We start from the raw sequence: 20,111 nt of genomic DNA on the forward strand, positions 1-20,111 counted from the left end.
CCCTTCCCTCCTCGATGAAATCTGCCCCCTCTGTCTATTCTTTGAGTCTTGCACCAAAACATATCCACATATGTTGGTGTTGAGACTTTATTCAACAATTTGCGTTCTATATTTGTTGCATTTTTAGTTTTGTGATTGCTTTTCATCATTCAAGAGCCCTTTTCAGACTGCTTTTAATTTGTACCGACAGCTCTCACACCAGCGCACTAACTTGGCCAACTGACTTGAGTCCGTTTTAACTTAACCAAACAGGTTAGGTGTGAAATCACCCTGAGTCAGTGTATCTGTTGTGTGGCATCAATTTAGTGAATGCAAGCTCATAACTCAAACTGCTGATTTCAGATAAGAGGTCGTTACAGGGCAGAAGAATTCACATGTTGGACACTTTGGATTTGTTTTCATGGTCAAATGTGAAAGAAAACTTCAGCAGCGTGGTACTGAGTGTGAGTCGTACGCTCGGAGAAAGATGCTGTTTGAAAAACATTGTCCAGTGACATTTCCAGGAGGGACTTCTAACAACTATTTTAATGCATCAAACCACATACTGTAGCTGATTTGGAAAACAGACATGAAGAATCACAAGGAAGTAATGAACAGAATGAAAACACACACCTCCTGCGTCATCCTCTCCAGTGGTGATGAGCAGAGGAGGGAGCTCGTCCTCGTTCTCTGGCAGCAGACTGGGAACCCTATTCACTGAAGATCCGATCCCAGCGAGCAGAGCGTAATCCCAGGGGCCGGATACCGGAGGTCTGACCACCTCCACTGTCCCAGAAGCTTCAGGTGCAGAAGAGCCACCGACTCTGACATCTGAACCAGCTGAGCCAGGCTGAAACAAACGGGTGGGCCAGTCATTATACATCATGTCTTCAGTTATTTTACTTACATATTTCTAATCTGTCGATGTCTTACTGATGATTGGTCCGGGGACACACTGAACTCCTGCGAGCTCCTGCGGCTCGTCACAGACAGCTTCGTCGTGTCGGCCACCTCTCCATTTGGCAGGATGCCATCAGCAAACCACACACGCTTCTGTTCCCGAGGACAACCTGACAACACACACGAACAGTATTTTCAAGGGTGAAGTCCATGAAAACCAAAATGTTAAAATACAGATTGTGTACAGTATTTAAGGGGGTGAGCATACTGTCGTTGTTTGGGTGTTTGAGAACGGACACGGGCACCATGACGGTGGGAGGAGGAGAGTTCAGGGTGCCGGCGGCTCGAGCCTGCTGCAGAGGGGGGATGGTGCTGCAGTACTCAGAGGGGACGTTGGGATTCGGACTGGGACCTGCAGGACTCATCATCCGCTCCAGGGCCTGGGCTACAAGAAGAAACATTAAAAAAAAATGTATTCATTTTAGCACCAATCTCAAGTTAATGCTCACTCAAGTATTAATCCTATGACAAGTTCAATTTGACTTCTAACTGGCTTTGGTAATCCTCTGACTTGTCCTCTAGCACCACCAAGAGGTTGATTATATAAACTTACAGGTTCCTTTATACATGTGCCAAATACCTTAAAAACTAACCATCAGAATAAGCAAAGCAAAACATTTGGATTGTTTTTTTTAACAGTAAAAATGTTAGATTCAAAGCACTGTGAACTCCAGAAACTCAAATCATTTGTTGAATTTATTGTTAAATTATCTATTACACTTAATACAAGCCACATTCACCTGGCAAGTCCAGATAAGCATCCTATTTCAAAATATAAATGCAAGAAAATGAGGTCAGCAATTAGTAAAAAAAAAAAAATGCTTAAATCAGTCATTACATTTCTGCTCAAGACACTAACAAGTGAAATGTGGTTGTTGCATTGGATGATATTAATCTTCTGTAGATAAATCTGCAGTAGTAATTTGGAATAGTGCTGTAGACATTTCTGTGTTTGTTACATTTCTAAATTAAAATGTGCATCATGCAGACATTCAAACATCTTAAGTGGTCAGATCTGTTCAAACGGATGATTTGCTTTGGTTCATTTTTTGCAGTTTGCAAGATTCTTAAGTAGCCAAGAAAAATGCTCATTCATTCTGGTGATCAGCTTGTTAAGTCAATCAGGGTTTATACATCAGGCAGTGAGCTTGTTCACAAAGAAGGAGCATTTTTTTGTAGCCTGTGGCTGATCCCAAAGTGGAGAACTGAGCTCGAGACGCTTCTTCTGAAATCAATTACAAATGTATTTGTTTGAACACATTCAGAAACATGCTTTTTTTATTTATTACAAAGTTTTGCAAAACAAATACCCTGGCACAAAACATGGGAACTTTTCTGTACTAAAACATTGCTAACATATTTGTGCAATTTGAAAAATGTGCATGAGTTTGCTTCATAACAAGAAATTGCCCAATATTGGCAGAGTAGAACTCCTATTTTAGTAACCATCATATCAGAAACAGGTGTCGTTACTAGTATCATATTTGTGATTAAAGTTCTGGTTTCATGACAAACTACTCCCTGATGTAAGAAATTAACACGGACACATGATGAATAAGTTTCTCTTTATTCACTTTCTTTTGATACTGGCGGGTTCTTATGATGAAATCTGAAAAGGACAGGGTGCCTGAAGCTACTGATGATGATGATGATTATACTGTTGAGAGCAGGACTGTGCCAGCTCAGAGGACATGAGCTTTGACTAAAAACAGCAGACCGCTGCACGCATGTTTCAGTGACCACAGTGCAGTGCATGCTATTACTCTAATGACACATTCGTGTTTGGGAACTGTGGATGTGCAACACAAGCACTAAATTGCAGAACTTCCCCTTGGCTGTGTTTATTGTTTTACCCAGTATAGTACAGAACTGTCGATTGAACTTCCACCCTGAGCACAATCAGACAAACGGAGCATTTGACAAACAGCCCTGTCTTTGCCTTCAGAGCATTATATAGAGTGCAGATGAATGAAGGTTATTGCAAACGGTGCCGACATGAGTTGTTACCTCCAGGAGAGCGGGTTTTGACTGAATGCTTTCCGGTGGCACTCACAGAAGTGCTGATGTTGCACTCGTCTACATTATATTGATTAAGCATCATAGATCTCTATCGATCTGTTGTGAACTGACATCAACTACAGGGCGGCCGACAAAAGCACAGCAGCACCTCAGGATTGAACACAAAGCAAAGCTATTATATGAACTCTTATTTCCAAACCTGGACCCCCTTTTATCATAAAATGTAGTTTGGGAAAGGCTGCAGCACATATTTTCATATAACAGCCAATAAAAGAGGCTGTAAGAACGGTAATGTGGTCCTTGGAGGCTCGTCTACGCTTTTCAAATATGTCCCCCTAAAGTGCTTTATAGTTAATCTAAGTTTCTGTCATCATAAAACATCTACCTCTATCATAAAGAGTAGGACACTTAATTTGGAGGCAGACATAGCAAATCTCTTTTTTCATAGCCACCAGACTTCGTTGACAGGACCAATAATTTTACCTCTCAAAACTGCCTTGACTCTCGTCTGATTGTGATACACAAATATCGCTTTGGATCCATAATCAATAAATCAAAACATCAAAGAAGTCATGACATACAACAAACAATGGTGGTCATGATACCAGATTATTGCTCTTCACTTTCATTCTGGTAAAAATCAAACAGCATTAATACCTTTTTCCGAAACCATGGCAACACAAATTCAGCACCCAAAATTGTTTGTTTTTCTGTTTTTTAATTATTACGTTTTGTGTAAATAAACAAACTCCTGATCACCGTCTAAGTTTAACAAAAATTATATTTTGTGCAATGTAGGCAGTGCTCTCACTTTTTGTATCCAGCAGCTTTTGGTGAAAATATGATGTTTATTTAAAGCTTCAGTCTTTCCATCTTTAAGCTGACAGATTGTATTATTTTAAAGAATTTCTATCAAAAGTATTGAAGTATTGGAATTTTTGAAACCTAGTAACTAACAAACCAAACGTTTAGTCAGCAGAAAATGCAGCTCCTTTGTTCTTCAAGTCAAATACAAAGCTTTTGTCAATAAAGTTTGGTGGCTTTGAAGAGTAAAATGAAACATCCGTTCTTAGTGAGACAAATGTGAGGCATGTTTCTCTTTAACATAACGATCTCTCTCTGTCTGGATCCTTTCTCTGACAATAACAAGCTGAGCCTGCCAGTGACAAAACAAGAACTTTCAGTGGATGCACTTTGGTTAGGATCACATTGCAGCCATTAGAGCTTTGCTAAAGCATCCTATAGGGAAAAAAATCCAAAACTTTTTGCTCTGAATTGAGTCCAAAAATATGTATAAATAGTGCTGAGGTTTAAAAATACCAGACTTTCCCTTTTAAGTGGAAGAGGTAAGCATATTTTTAGTCACACGGCATCATTACAAGGAGAGTTGTTTCACCTTGTTCTGCGAGGAAAGGATGACAAGGCACAAAAAAAAAAGTCATCAAGAGCTCACGGCAATCTTCTTCAAGTATTCCTCGGAGACCTTTTTAAGTTTAGCTCACGTATACTGCTGCAAAACAACACTCTCTGGAAAAATGAAGTTCTATCTCATGCTGTCAAGCACAAATATTCCTCTTTACAATCTAGTCAAAATGGCGATTTTGCAAAATCGGTACAGATTACAAACAAAACAACAGAACAACCGCAGTACACAAAACCAAAACAAAACTCTGGATATTTAAAAGTATTAAAAAGATGCCTCTTACCTCGTCATGCCTTCTGCTAAAACCCAAACAGTCCACATCTCATCGAGTCTATTCCTCAGTCTGACTTTAGACACTCCCATCACTGCTCTCCTGAAGCTCGCTCCTTGTTATATTTCTGCCGTTAGCCGTAATAGCCTGTTAGCTTTAGGCTTGAGTGTGTGCAGTATGCCTCGCATGCAGCTCACAGTACTGATGTGAGAGATGGAGAGCAAACGAGGAGGGAGGGGAAGGAGGAGAGAGGTGACGGAGAGGAGAGAAGGATCGCGTCACACCTCACGAGCGTCGACCAGCCACGAAAAGTGGATCACCTCTTTCTTCTTAATTTAGCCATCGTGTGTGAGCATCACATGTCTACTGCGTAAGGCAGGTCGTCCAAGCTCACACACACACACACACAAACTCACATGCAATCAAGGACAAATGCCAGTGTCCTGCTATAACTCTCCTCCCTCCCTCCTGCCCTCACCATCTATCTTCCCCCTCCCTCTATCAGCCCCGTGTCCCTGCTGCAGTCTTTAAAACCTCTGAGACACCTTTTATCAACAAAGCAGAAAAGTGCATGACAAAAAGAGCTTATTTCAAATATGAACATGTCGTTTAAAACCTTTATATAAAAATTGAATTTTTAATAGATGTTCAGAATGACGTCAAAGGAAGCCTCCACGCCACTGAGTATGGGACATTTTTGTGCAGCACGGCTTAAATATTCATCAACTGCAAAATGAAAATGTTTCTGTGATGCTATAAAGTTTTAATGACTTCTAGTGGAAGTCTAGTGGACTCTCTATTTTAAGATTTAAAGGTGACTCGAAGGTTTAGTCTGTCCCTGGGGGAGGAGAAAATAGAGCCGACTGGTACAGGATAAGTGAGAACAAAACTGAACTTGAGGGGAAATGTTCACTGGTTCTAACATGAATGCTGATATTGTCAAGTTTTTCAGATCTCTTTTGGAAGTGTGCACACATTTTATACAGATGTGAACATGCATATGTACTCAGAAGGCTTTTTTCTTCAATGAATAACTTCAAATAATATCGGTCATTGAACAAATCATTGACTTGAGTATGTTTAAAGTGTAACTAAAAGTTAGAGGTCGCCGTGTGCACAGTTTGAATGGGGTATATAACCACTACATATAGAAACAGGGAGAATAGAGGTGTGAATAGTGGGAGCAAAATTAAGTGCAAATCCTTTTTATTTTTAACTGTACCCGAATCACGATTTATGGGAACTGTTGTTCCTGACCTACATTTATTTCATAAGGAGAACAGACCTATTTGTGAATGTTTTTGCTTTGTCTGAATATTTATTTAAAGAATGTGAAAGGAGGAGAAAAGTAACTTACAACAGATCCATCTGTATAGGCCTTCTCATTGTGTTATAGGCCGTCTGATTCTTTTAAAAGCTTTCTGATTCTGTTACAGGCTTTCTGATTCTTTTAAAAGCTTTCTGATTCTGTTATAGGCTTTCTGATTCTGTTACAGGCTTTCTGATTCTGTTACAGGCTTTCTGATTCTGTTACAGGCTTTCTGATTCTGTTATAGGCTTTCTGATTCTGTTATAGGCTTTCTGATTCTGTTATAGGCTTTCTGATTCTGTTATAGGCTTTCTGATTCTGTTATAGGCTGTCTGATTCTGTTATAGGCTTTCTGATTCTGTTATAGGCTGTCTGATTCTGTTATAGGCTTTCTGATTCTGTTATAGGCTTTCTGATTCTGTTATAGGCTTTCTGATTCTGTTATAGGCTTTCTGATTCTGTTACAGGCTTTCTGATTCTGTTATAGGCTTTCTGATTCTTTTAAAGGCTTTCTGATTCTGTAATTATGTTATAGGCTTTCTGATTTTGTTATAGGCTTTCTGATTCTGCTATAGGCTTTCTGATTCTTTTAAAGGCTTTCTGATTCTGTAATTATGTTATAGGCTTTATGATTTTGTTATAGGCCTTCTGATTCTGTTATAAGCCTTCTGATTTTGTTATAGGCCTTCTGATTCAGTTATATGCCGTCTTATCCTGTAGGTATTGTATGTTTTCTTCTTCCTGCTCCTGTATGTTCATGGACAGTGTGTAAGTACTTTGAGAAAACATTGTATGTGTGTTAAGTTATTGTGTTGGAAATCATACATCGAAATGAGCAAATAAGCCGATGATGAATGAATGAAAGATATATCAATTTTTTTACAAATAAATGATGTTATTGTCCTGTGCCGTTTGATAAATATGCTGTTTGAATATTTGTTAGAATTTTTTAGTTAACTCCATATGGGATGAGTCATATAAGCGATCAGACACAGAAATAAAATACTTATCATACTGTATATACACTCGTTCATTTGCTCAAATAGAAACAAATAGGTAGATTTAAACTGTGGATCATTTTCTGAATCAGTTAGTATTTCTTACACAGAACCATTTCAGTCAAGCACCTTAACCTTTAAAAGCAAGACTTGTGAAAAACTTGCTCGACTGCTCTGCATCTTCACAAACAACAACTTATTTTCTAAGCAAACAAAGGCACTTCAGAACAAGATACACATCCTGTCTACAACATGTGTACATTACAATTGTACTCATGTCTGGTGGAAATTATGTACAGCAAATGATGTGCACATTTTAGGTTTTTACCCCCCAACATAAAAAACAAAAACAACCTCAGAGTTCATAAAACTTCTAAAATCCCAGTGTCCTAGTGATGTAAACATGTACATAAATAACTTGAGCATACATAGCAGATGGTCACATTTCAGGAGTTTGTCAATAACTCACAACTCCTCAGAAACTAGGAGCAAAGAAAAAAGTAATGTCTATTGAGTTCTGAAAAGATTCTCAGGCTCAAACAGCTCACGAGTGGCCGCCAGTTCTAGGATCAGACTGAACCAGGCTCTTACCTCTGTGTATGGAATCAAAGCAGACGACACACACACGAGCCTCCTTCTCCAGGTACTTCAGCTTACACTTCCTGTTGCAGCACACGGCACAGTAAACCTGCCACAGATGAGAGAGAACGACATATAGCTACTGAGCAACTTGTATGCAAATAAATCCTCATGCAAAAAGTAAATAAACAGGAGTCAAAGGCGTATCTAAACGTTTTGTTCTGAAAAGCCTGTTAAGAAGGCGTGCTGTGAACAATACTATGTTCAAACAGTCCTCTCTAATGCTGCTTTAATCACTGGCCTTTAAGGGAATTAGATCCATCTTTAGTACGCGCGGCTCAGCCGGGATCTATAGAAGAGCTGGAAAAAGAAATGCTGACTCATGATCTCTCTCTCACTCCATGAATCCACCCTGCTATATTTGGTGCTGGGACGTAATCTGTATTATTTAACTATTTATGAAGCACGCAGACACCATGGGAACTTTGATCTAACTGAACATGTGATATTTAGTTGTAAAAATTGAGTTTCTTTTTCAGTCTATATTTTTACTTTTTGCATTAAGACAATATGTGAAAAGAGCTGAGAAGAGGACAGATGCTGATAAGACTTTTTATTATTCTAACTCTGTATGTAAGTGTTTTAGAAGATTTCAATTATATCTGAAACATGTATAGGTCTGCATTTAAAATAATTACAACAAAGCTTCAGTCAGTACTTGAAGCTTTAAGGATCACAGGGAATTAAAACTAGTGGGAGGTGTTTCTCACTGGCTGTCAAACGCCGGGAGCTACTTTTTAATTGTCCTGTACCTCGCGCTGTGAGACACTGGAGCACTTTTGTATTTGGGGTTTTGTACTGCAATGATTGGTGGCTCACAGAGCATTATCATATGGCGATGTAAATTCATTGTTTTCAGTCACATGACTGTTGCAGAGGCCTGGAGGGTAAAAAAAAAATTTGATGAAAGTGCCGACCTCCATTAAAGGCTCTGTGGAGCTGTAGTACAGGATTTTTAAATTACCATCTCTTGAAATGACGCATGTTTACATCACCTGACAACCGCAGAAAAACCACGATATTATGGTAAACTGCAAGTTTTTGGCACTTGCAACCCTTATGCACTATTTCAATCTCTAAGAAAAGCAAAGTCCTCGCCAGAACTTCACATCAGTGGCGTTTACATACCTAATAAAGAAATCCTTCCACTCACATCGCCTCAAGGATTAAAGTCTACAAAAGCACAGACAGCTTTTTAAATGGGTATGGGTCAATAATGCTGTTGTTTGAGAAGTGACAGGCAAGAATTTTATAATCAAAGCATAGGTGAGTGCTAATTGGCTCACATTATCTAGCTAATGTTTCTTAAGAATCGTGTCAGGATTACTGTCAGCTGTCACTTTCAGACAGTGTTCTGGGGCAGTAATGTGAGTTAAAAGGCAGCAATAATTTACTCAAATTGACACAGTATTTTATGGCAGGATTAGGAGAAGTCTGTTCTTTTGTTCCCTAATAGGAACATGGAGCATCCAATTGCATTAATCCACCATCTCCTCCTCTCTGGGTTTTCTTTCTCAGACTAAATTCTGTCTCCTCGTCAGTAAGTGCATCCTACTGCACAGTGCACAACAACTGTATTTAGTTTAAGAAAATATAAAATATTACTGGTTTAAACACTTAGGTAGCAACTGAGACTGGCAACTCATCCGGAGCGGTTCCATAAATTGTGACGTCACATTACAAGTATGAATTGAATGAACTAGGGTTGTCACTCACAACCAGACTTCCAACTTTGATACTTGTTTTAGATACGAGACAATACTAATTAAAATCAGAAATTATTGATTCCCAAATACCACGGCAACAAAAATAGAACTCTTAGGCACCACAAATTAAGACTGCGCCTACCTTCCCGCAGGCTCGACAGTGATGCCTCCTCTTGGTGAAGGTGAACCTCTGGTAGCAGTTCATACAGTTTGGAGCTTCAGCATCGGGCACCCAGGAGGGCTGTCTGCTCCCCAGCTCCTCTCCTCCCTCTCTCTTCCAGTTCACTGACCTGCCACTGTCTGTGGGTGACTCACCAGGGTACGGTGGGGGCTCTGACAGCTCATCACACCCCATGCTGTAATCCTCAGGATCATGGTTGGCGTACATGGGGCTCAAGTCCCTAATGTTGGAGTGCTCCTCTGTGAGACTGGGTGAACTCTCCTCATCCTCTTCTGGCTCTCTAGTGGACTCACCAAGCGTCTCCTCCTCTCCTTCTTCTCCTCCTGCTGGTGGAGATCGGGCAGTTTGGCAGTGTAGCTGTTTGGGTCTTGCCCCTCCATAGGAGGGCAGCTGGTCTGGGCTACCGCTGAGCTGGGACTGGAAAGTGTTGCTGGTCAAAGAGTGGTTTAACCCAGAGGGAGAGAGTTCAGGCTCTTCTTGGTGAGGTCTGCAAGAATCCTGTGACAATGACTGAGCAGCAGGGTTTAAACTTCCTTCTACAGTCACACACATCGTTCTGTCACTTTCTGGAGTAGCAAAACCCTCCAGATCCTCCCGCATACATCCCCTTAACGCCTCCAGATCTCCATTTTGACTCTCAGGTTGAGTTAAATCCCCAGAACCACTGCAGCAAGACACCCCGCCTCCCACTCCTTGGCCCTGCTCTGCTTCTGCATGCGCCTGCAAGAAGGCGTCCAGCTCCTCATCGGTCACCAGCAACTCGGCCTGATCGCTCTCCGGCAGATACTCAAATCCGAACTCTGGAGGATCGACTGGGCTCGGCTCGGAGCGATCGCAGGAGGCGAGGTCTGCAGAGTGGACAGGTTCAAGAGAGAGATGCTGCCCCTCTGGTGACGCCCTTCCCTCTGCAAGCTGCTGGTTCACTGAGTCTACAGGGTCCTCTAAGCGGGACCTGTCCTCTCGAGCTTCGAGAGCTGACAGGGAGTCTGCCTCTGTGCTCTCTGCCTCTTCACACTGCTCTGTGGCTTCACCTGAGTCTTCTTCTGCCCTCACTAGAGCGCCACACATGGACACAGCTAATGGTAGGCAGGATAAACCCACTGATTCAGTCTCTGAGGCGGGAGACTCCGCCTCAACTTTATCTGCAGTTTCTTGTGAGTCTTCCTCTTTTATCACTGAGGTGGTTGTTGTTTCTTTAATGCTTTCAACAGGCAGAGACTCTTTTGGTTTTATGCAGTCTGAGGAGCTATCAATTACTTGGTTTGTATGAGTCACCTCCTCCTCACAGTCCCTCTCATGTTTGTCAGCTGATTGTGATTCATCTGCGGACTCAGAGCTCCTCTCCACCGCCGCCGGAAGAATAACATCCAGCAGACTGAGCGAGGCAGAATATTCCCCGCTCTGCAGCTCCTCTCTCCCAGCAGATGGTTGAACCTCCTTCGAGTCTCTACATTCAGCGCGGTGGCTTGGCTGTCCCTGCTCCTCTCCATGTGCAGTCACCACAGGGCTGTCAAAGTCCACAAGCAGCGCCTCCTCCTCCTCCTCCTCCATCTGCTTCTCCACCACGTCCAGCTCGCTGAAGGCATCGTGGCTGTTTGCCCGGCCCAGGATGGCCGAGCTGGTGTCGTTCACGAGGTCACACACCGGCTTCAGCGTGCGGTCCGGGCAGGGAGGGGCGGAGCTTTTAGCTGGCCGGCGATCCACAGAGGAGAGGAGGTCCACTGTGGTGAGGGGTTGACCTTTGAGCTCTCTATCGTCGGGGCTGCGGTTCTGACAGCCAGAGCGGTCGGGACAGCTGGTGGCGGATCCATAATGAAGAGAGTTGAGGTCGGGGAGGTTTGGTGGGACGGTGGACGCCTCGGAGGATAAACACTGAGAGCCCAGAGATGAGAAGGGGTACACAGACGTCTTCAGGAAAACTGATTTACAGTCATGTTCCTCTGAAATAAGAAAAATAAGAAATAATTCAACTTTGATACACTTAAAACAGAAAGAGATCATATAGAAATAAACTGTAATGGACACCAGCTAATATTGTTCCAGTGATTTAAATAGATTTTTAAACATTAAGTGCCAAAAAATAATTAATAAAAATACAAACTTTTTTCATGACAGCAGTATAAAATATTATGCAATTGATGTTTTTCTCTGTTGATTTTGTAAATATAGAATTAATATAACATATTTTGACGATGTGAAAACATTATGTTAACTTGGGCACTGGAACACCGTTATAAGATTAAGATAAACATTACAGGAAATTAATTAGTCACAGTAGTTTAGGAATAGGAAAGGAAGCCATAAGAGGAGCTGCATCTATTTATTTTATCTTACTCTGTTTTACTGTGAAATTTGTCATTTTTTCCCCCTTGAGGTCTTGAGAGCTGCAGCCAGTCGATCACAACAGAACAAACTAGTGGTGGGTGGCTGCTTTGAATTGTTTGTTTTAGGGATTTTTAAATTTTCCCCCTCTGTCATGATGCTTTTGATGTTGTGTGAAGCACTTTGAATTTCCTTGTTGTTGAAATGTGCTATATAAATAAACTTGCCTTGCTCTGCAGTTTGAGCATAACACTTGACCGAAATCGAGGGCCAAAATATATTTAAAAACAAAGGATTTCTTTAACTCACTAGTAATTCAGGTGCAGACTGGCGATGGTGACGACTTTAAATCATATAGTCAAGTAAACGAGCACATCCCTAGAAGAGACGGCTTTCAAGAGAAGCACACCAGCTCCAGAGCTACTCACAACTTTCCTGCAACAGCTGCTAAAATCACAAAAGCAGCATGTTCTGGTCAACAAGAAAGTAAGCTGAATCTGTGGAAAACTATAGTGCTGCTGGCTCCTTGTCAGAGAGGGCTGCATATAAACAATGTTTTTTGTTTTTAGCACACACTGAAAGCTCAGACAACAAACTGAAAGACATATTCTCTGAATTTGACAAGTAGTGTTTTTGATTAGTATCCCATAACTGATCCTTAAATCAACAAAACAAAATGCAGAATCGTCAATAATTAAAAAAATTAGCTGCTTCCTATCTTACCTGTATTGAGCTCAAAGTCATCGAGCAGTTTGTCCAGATCACACACAGCTGCCTTGAAGAAGCTGTCCATGCTGGGTTGAATCGAAGGTCCTTCAACCCCTCCTACACTTCCTGAAAAAGAAAGAAAAAAAGATCTTGTTAAAATACAGGAAAAATAAACATCATTTTTCAGCCAATATCTCCTCGGCTGTTTTGGTGTTGCCATAAAAGTCTCCTTAAGAGAAAGAATCTAGGTCACTTCTTGACACATTAACCCACTGTGACGTCATCGTTTCCTCATTCTGCACGCAGCAGAGCAAACAATAACACAAAATCACACATGAATAACTTAGAAATACACACACCCAAAAAAAAAAAAAAACAGCTCCATCAAAATAGCTGATACGTGCATTTAAAATCTGTTGAAGTGAAAGAGTTTGATCAGGTCTGAGAAGTGGTTCATGACCGCAGCTTTTCCAGGACGTCGACATAATCAGGCTTTTAAATCACAAAACTACGATGTCATAACCACACCTTCAAACTTTTAAGGTGTGGTTCAAATAAATACACATTTACAAGGAGTAGATCATGGCAACTATGTTCATAAAATAGTTTCTAAAGATTCAAGATTTAAGAATCAAAAAAGGTTATCTATCACAAAGTGACAGAAAATGACCTTTGGTTAGAGGCTCAAACAACATAACAATTATTCACACCCATTATACTCACATAAGCATACCAAAAGTTCCATTAATAAGTAAAGGAACATGTGGAAAGCAGTTTAATCAAAATACTGGATCAAACGGCTCACAAAAAATAACTTTTAAATAACCTTCAAAACTTCCGTCAAAATGCATTACAAACAAGGAAGAACAAATTCAAGAAAACAATCAAATGCAAATTAAAATTCAATAAATGGAAAAATATTTAAATGTAATGACAAAAAAACAACAATGGACAGAACCAAAAAAAAAAATAATAATTTAAGCAATTCATAGACTTTTTGACACCATTTTTTTTCTAAGCACACATTCTCAACACACTTAAAACTGCTCAGCAACCCACTTTTGGGTCCAGACCCACCAGTTGAGAACCACTGCCTTAGGACAATCATTCTGGTCTAGAATGATCTCATGTAAATATATAAAGTTTCAAAACATAGACTTTATTTGGCAATTCAAGAATTGCCAAATAAAGTCTATGTTTTTGAAAGCAAGCTGCGTAAGAAATATCAAATGTTTATTAAAAGTTGTGTTTTCCTACATGCATAAGCAAACGAAGTAAAGGATAGAAAAACAACGTGTGTTTTAAAGTACACAACCTGCAGTGAACAGGAATTGATCTACACACACAAACCTGTTTCACTGTAAACATCATGTGAGTTCTCCTTTCACATGATAAGTAAACTGGTTACCGTCGTGATTTTACTGCCATCACTATCTAATGAAGAAGCTTCTTCTGGGGGGGAAAAAAAAACTGGTTTCAACTAGAGATGCAGCGATCCACTTCTTTTCAGAAGCCTGCAGCTCTTCAGCTGAGCAAACTTGAGAAAGTGCAGCAAGAGACAAACTTTCAAACTTTCGCTGGAGGAAAACATTCAAATGTGTGTTTTTGTCACCTGTTGAAAGGAAAACAGTTTCTTACATGTCAACACTCACCGTCTGCAGAATAAGATGAGGGATATTAAGTGACTAACAGTAGCTCTAGTCAGACTGCCGTTTCAAGCCACGATGATTACGGCCCTCTGACATTTCTACTGACCGTGTTTCAGCAACGCAATGTGAATTACAAGTGTGAAAACAAAACAATGTGAAAAGTGGAGCAGGCAGAAGACGGAGAGGACAGACTTTTCTCATGATTGGGGGGTTTGTAGACAAACTAGGGACACATATAAGTGGTCTAAAAACAAGATAAAGTGTATTTTGCATAATATGGGACCTTTAATTGACTTTAATCTGATCTGATAAAATCCTTATTTTAAGCTGAATTCCTTCAAAGGAAATAAAAGGAAATGGGTTTGAACTACCGAGAACAAAAAATGGGTCAGATTTATGAAAAAAGAAATGTGTAGCATGGTTAAAAATAACTGAGGAGAAAACATCAAACATTTTCTACAAATGGGCTGCTTGTTAAAAGGAGTGTGAAGGCCTATTACCTAACACCTACTTCTCCTAAAATAAAACAGGAAGTTGCCGTAAAAAGATTTTGAATTCAGACTTATAAGTGTTGTAGTCAAAGACAATATCTAGTAAAAAAAAAAAACAGAAGTTCTCAATGATTCTGTCACTAGAAATAAGGGGAGAAAACGTGCAACTTAGGGTCACTTTAGAGGTTTCTTCTGTTTTTATTAGATGGCAGATTTGACTGTTTGTCTTATTGTTATTTAATAAAAACAGCTGCTTTTCTCCGGACAGTTTTGTATTCGTTTGTACAAAAGCTCAGGAGACTTTGGCACAGAACCTAAAAGATGTTTACTCAAAATCAGATGCAACAACTACACAGCCCAGTGTGGTGACCTCGACAACACCCATCACACTAAAGCCCCGTTTCCACCAAGCGGTTCAGGTCAGTTTGGTACAATACGGCGCACATTCTTTGGCGTTTCCATTGTTAAAAGTAGAGAATGGTCCAACAGATCTGTACCGTCCTACTTTTTTGATTCCCTTTGCAGCTAGAACTGTGGATTATAAAGTCAGTGTGGTCATTTATTAAGTTAAGCCTTTGCAGTTTTTTTTTTGCCTTCTCATAGTCAGGTGACTCTCTTTGTCCTGATGTGTCAGCCTTAAACTATGAAAGCTGAATATAGCCGGGAATGAGGAAGTCCTTTTTTTTATTAAAGACACATCATGTGTTCAATCAGCACGCTGCTAAATCTGATTCTCTGTTAAATCTCTAACAGCTCTAAATATTCAAAAAGTATTTATTCGACTTTCATAAGAATGTGAAACCCTTATGAATTTCACCTGAGCATGGATGGAAAACAGATCTTACTAACAATCACATGTGTTATATCCATGAGTGGAAGAAGAACTCTAGCAGAAGCAGCGACACTACTCTGAAAAAGACCCACACTCAAATTTTCATTTAAGACAAATAACCAATTAATTGTCAATAAAATGTAAATACAAGTTTCAAAAGAGAGAATTACGTCTTTTAGGAGTAATAAGTCATATTTTTGCAATATTATAACTGATGCCTCCATGAAAAGTACAGATTTTGATTCTACACGGGAAAAAGGTTGAAACAAGCTTTCCACTACGACCATTAAAATAAAATCTGGCTCAAAATAATCCCTCAATATTGTTCCTCTCCATACCATTACCCACATATCTCACCAAGCCCAAAGACAGATACAAAGTCATCAAAGACAACCCAGCGTAGCTTACCAGTAGCCTGCTGCTCCACTTTAGGAGACATTATAGTGAAGTTACAGATGACAAAGAAACAACAGAAACAAGCTCAACAAAACAGGAAAATCCTCCCACCTTCCCGAAGTCAAAGCTTTCGCCTTCCTCTTCAGACCTTGTCCTCTATTTCTAATGTTATGAAGACTAGGGTTACTTGCACAAAATATTCAGGTTTGGACCCTTGTTGCAAAACAAAGACAATATTTGTAGTTGTTTAAATGGCTAGTGAAAACAAAAAAATCTTGTTTATATGAAGCCACACGTATACTTTTTTCAACCCCAGCTTTACAAACTGTTGGCGTGTTTGTTTACAAAACACAGAGCTGAAAGTTTACAGACAACAGGCGGTGTCGCAAAATACTCAAACTCATGTTTCAAAAGCAGCACTGTAAATAAGGTGGAAAGAATGATCCAAACACTTGACTAATATTGCAATTTCCTGCACGTTTTCACAAGAAAATAAATGACATAAGTCTATCCATATGCTGTTACCATGATCTGCTTTAAGGACGTTTATGGCGGGTTACTCTAATTGACATGCTTAAGATCACGCCTCTTGTTGACATGTGGTACAATCACTGTAACATTTACTAAATTAACATGCCGAGAAGAATAAACCCAGGAAAATACTTCAGGAATACCCATTTTGTAATAATTTCATATTCCTAATAACAGGGAAATGAAACACTATTACTGAAAATAATATGTTATTTTAATCCAATTGTGAGCTTAAAATCGAAATTGAAATAATGTGATTTTAGGAAATAAATGATACGCTTCCGATGTTGACAAAGCTTTTAAAATAATACAATTTCTTATGTAATCGACGGTGTCAAAAGTACTACAGCCTTAAACCAAAAGAATCCAAATTATATTTCTAGCTTAATCCTACCACCAATGAAAGAGATTGGGCAATATCTTAACTGCAAAAATACTTTGGCAATGTTGAAAGCTTGCTACTGTATTTGTGAAATTCGGAAAGTTGGCAGGACTTTGCCTGCATTTATTAGTAATCAAAAATAAGAAATTACCCAATATTGGGTCTCTGACACATGTATATAAATTGTGGGATTGAAACAAGTATCGATATCTTAGAGTTTTACTAGTATCCTATCAACGTTTTAAATTCTAGTATAAATTTGACACAAACCTAATATGCGTTCAGTTTGCTTAACATCTTTAGATTCATCATATGTTGATCATATTTAAAACAACAAGTAACTACTGTTTTCAGCTGAATGAAGAGAGGGAGAGAGACAATATATTTCCCACTGCAATGTTCAGAGTAGTATTATATTTCAATTCAATTCTCAAATCCATCATTACAACACAAGATCAGCCAGCTTACTTCATTCTGCATTTTTCAGGACATCGTTTTCTCAATTCTCTATCAGATTCAGAGGACCTCATTGTTGGAACAATTTACCCAATCATATTAGAAACAGCACCAGCCTCAACGTGTTTTAAAAAACAAACCATTTATTTCCTGCTTGCCCAATTAACCAATGCGCCATCATAATCTTTCTCTGCCGTAAAAGCTTATTTTCCTTTTCCCCCTTCTTCTTTAATTTGTCTCTTTCTTGTTTTGCTTTCTTTTACACCTTATTGAGTATGTGTTCTTGTTAGCGTTATTGTTTTTGCTTGGACTACATTAATAATATGTCTCTGTGTTACATGTTTCTCTTTAGGAGGGCCACTCGACGAGCCCCTCTGGGTTTATTTGGCTCCTCCAGCACATTTCTTTCAAAATGTATAGTTTGTTAATTAACTAATCATTATGTACTGTCTGTTTTTCCATTGATCTATTATGTTTAAGTTTTTTTTTTTTTTTTTGTGCGCCGTTATATTGTATAGTTTCTGCTTATAATATGTCTACACTCATGCACTTTAACTTATGTCAATACTGTCCATTTACAACTCTGTTTTTGCACATTTACATTTAATCTTCCATATTTAATCCTCCTATTTAAGACGAGTAATGTTTAGTTAAATCCTGGTTGTATATATTCCCATTCTTAGTTTTGATATTTTTTGTGCTTATTTACTTTGTATTTAATATTATATTATGTTTAAATTTGCTAACATTGTGTTTTTTGCTCATATTGTGTGTTTGGACAACCTGCTGCTGTAACGCCACAATTTCCCAGTTTGGGATCAATAAAGTAATTCTATTCTATTCTATTTTATTCTATAAATAAATTAAATGTAAACATTACAATACTGTGTTAAACTGTTGCACATTAGTCAATGTATTTAATTAAATCGTCATTATATAATAAGTAGACATGAGTAGCAGTGCAAGTTTGTAAAAACAAGTGTGACTGTGATGTAAACTATGGTAACTAGCAGCTTCCAGCATCTAGTTAGTTAGTTACTATAGCAACAGGGCCGAAATTAGGTCACCGAATCTGACAGGTCACAATTACCGACGTAACACCCATATCAACTTAATTACACTGGATTACGAATATAATTCAACCACTGTCTCGATGCTTCCTGTTGTATATCAACACTGTTGTGCCTCTAGCATTCACACACCACAAAATATAAACGTTATCTCACTTTAAGCCCCTTTTACACATATTTTAAAAAAAGAAAACAGGCTAATTAACCTGAGTAGCATAGCGGTTAGCTAACGATGCATTATAACACCACTGGCGTTAGCGTGTTAATATTAGAGCAGAAGAAACACACTGAACAGTTAGCTTAGGAGATAACAAGCGAACTGTTTCCGACTCTTAAATAAAAAAGCCTGTTGCTCGTCACCGGGATATTAAGCTGAGGTAAACATTATCCGGCTAATGAAGCTAGCTAACTGTGTGTGAAGCTGGTGAGTTTCTGTCTTACCGGCGCTATTTGTTTTTTATTCCATAACTCCAACGTCGTCCTGAACAGTTGTCTCACCTCCCGTTTCACTCAAAATGAGAAAAACATCCCCCGCTTGCGCCCTGCTAGGTCGCTGACACCAGCAGGCAAAGTTGTGAAGGAAGCAGCTAGCTGTTGGATTAGTTTTATTGAAGATGTGTACCAAAAAAAAAAAAAAAAAAAAAAGAATTCTCCACTCAGGCGGCCATCTTGAATAAGACCGACTGTCGTGACGTCACAGGATCTGCGGGCCGGCTCCAGCAGACTGAGAAACAGCTTCTTCCACCAAGCTGTCAGGAAGCTTCACTCTCTCTCCCCTCTCTTCCTTCCTTCCCTCCCCTCTCTTCCTTCCCTCCCCTCTCTTCCTTCCCTCCCCTCTGCCCCCACGAACACTGGACGTTGAAACCCCCTCCCGTTTGCCACCAAGAACTCTGGACTTATAACTCTGAAGCTAACTATTCAAAAGTACACTCAGTTTACTGCACATATTGCACAAGTTCACTTTTTCTTCAAATTTTATTTTATTTTATTTACCATTTTGTACCTTTTGCACAATTCAGAATTTATTACCACTGTATGTCTGGCATATTTTGAAATTGACAATAAAGTTTACTTTGACTTTGACTTCAGAGGAGAAGCCAGCCTCAGCCTGACTGCTCAGTCTGCTCTGTCTGCTCAGTCTGCTCGGTCTGCTCAGTCTGCTCAGACTGCTCGGTCTGCTCAGTCTGCTCAGTCTGCTCGGCCTGCTCGGTCTGCTCAGTCTGCTCTGTCTGCTCAGTCTGCTCTGTCTGCTCGGTCTGCTCGGTCTGCTCAGACTGCTCGGTCTGCTCGGTCTGCTCGGTCTGCTCGGTCTGCTCAGTCTGCTCTGTCTGCTCGGACTGCTCGGTCTGCTCAGACTGCTCAGTCTGCTCGGTCTGCTCAGTCTGCTCGGCTGCTCTACCTGCTCGGTCTGCTCGGTCTGCTCAGTCTGCTCTGTCTGCTCTGTCTGCTCGGTCTGCTCGGCCTGCTCAGTCTGCTCAGACTGCTCAGTCATTTCTCTCTCTAGAAAACTGTAATTATAGCAGATTATAGTTTAGATAAATGCTGATAGTTCCTCCGCAAAGTCTACAAAACTGATAACAATAATATGTTATCATATAATAATATATATGGAGGCTATCTCTAAATGTCTCAGCCACAAACAAAAATAAAACTGGATGAAACTTAACAGTTCTTATTGTCTTTTCTTACTGGTTTTACTTCTTACTGTTCTTTTATTTATGCTCTTATCTCGTATTTATGCTCATATCTTAACTCACATTTGGATTTGGAAAATATTTATTGTCCCTGA

General features: G+C 39.6%; 1 protein-coding gene across 1 annotated transcript in view; it reads right to left on the minus strand.

The window, feature by feature from the left end:
* zfyve16 (zinc finger, FYVE domain containing 16) overlaps positions 1 to 18,988 on the minus strand; it is a 31,021-nt gene extending 12,033 nt beyond the window's left edge. Inside the window, exons 1-7 of the mRNA XM_020655852.3 lie at positions 18,764 to 18,988; positions 12,531 to 12,641; positions 9,447 to 11,425; positions 7,551 to 7,647; positions 1,148 to 1,324; positions 913 to 1,049; positions 613 to 829 (exon numbers count right to left, since the gene is read on the minus strand). Coding sequence (XP_020511508.2) covers positions 613 to 829; positions 913 to 1,049; positions 1,148 to 1,324; positions 7,551 to 7,647; positions 9,447 to 11,425; positions 12,531 to 12,600 — 2,677 coding nt within the window. The 5' untranslated portion in view covers positions 12,601 to 12,641; positions 18,764 to 18,988. The remainder of the gene's footprint in view (positions 1 to 612; positions 830 to 912; positions 1,050 to 1,147; positions 1,325 to 7,550; positions 7,648 to 9,446; positions 11,426 to 12,530; positions 12,642 to 18,763) is intronic.
* Between the last annotated feature and the right edge of the window lie 1,123 nt (positions 18,989 to 20,111).

The sequence above is a fragment of the Labrus bergylta genome, chromosome 17, assembly GCF_963930695.1.
Source record: "Labrus bergylta chromosome 17, fLabBer1.1, whole genome shotgun sequence".
Taxonomy (NCBI): Eukaryota; Metazoa; Chordata; class Actinopteri; order Labriformes; family Labridae; genus Labrus; species Labrus bergylta.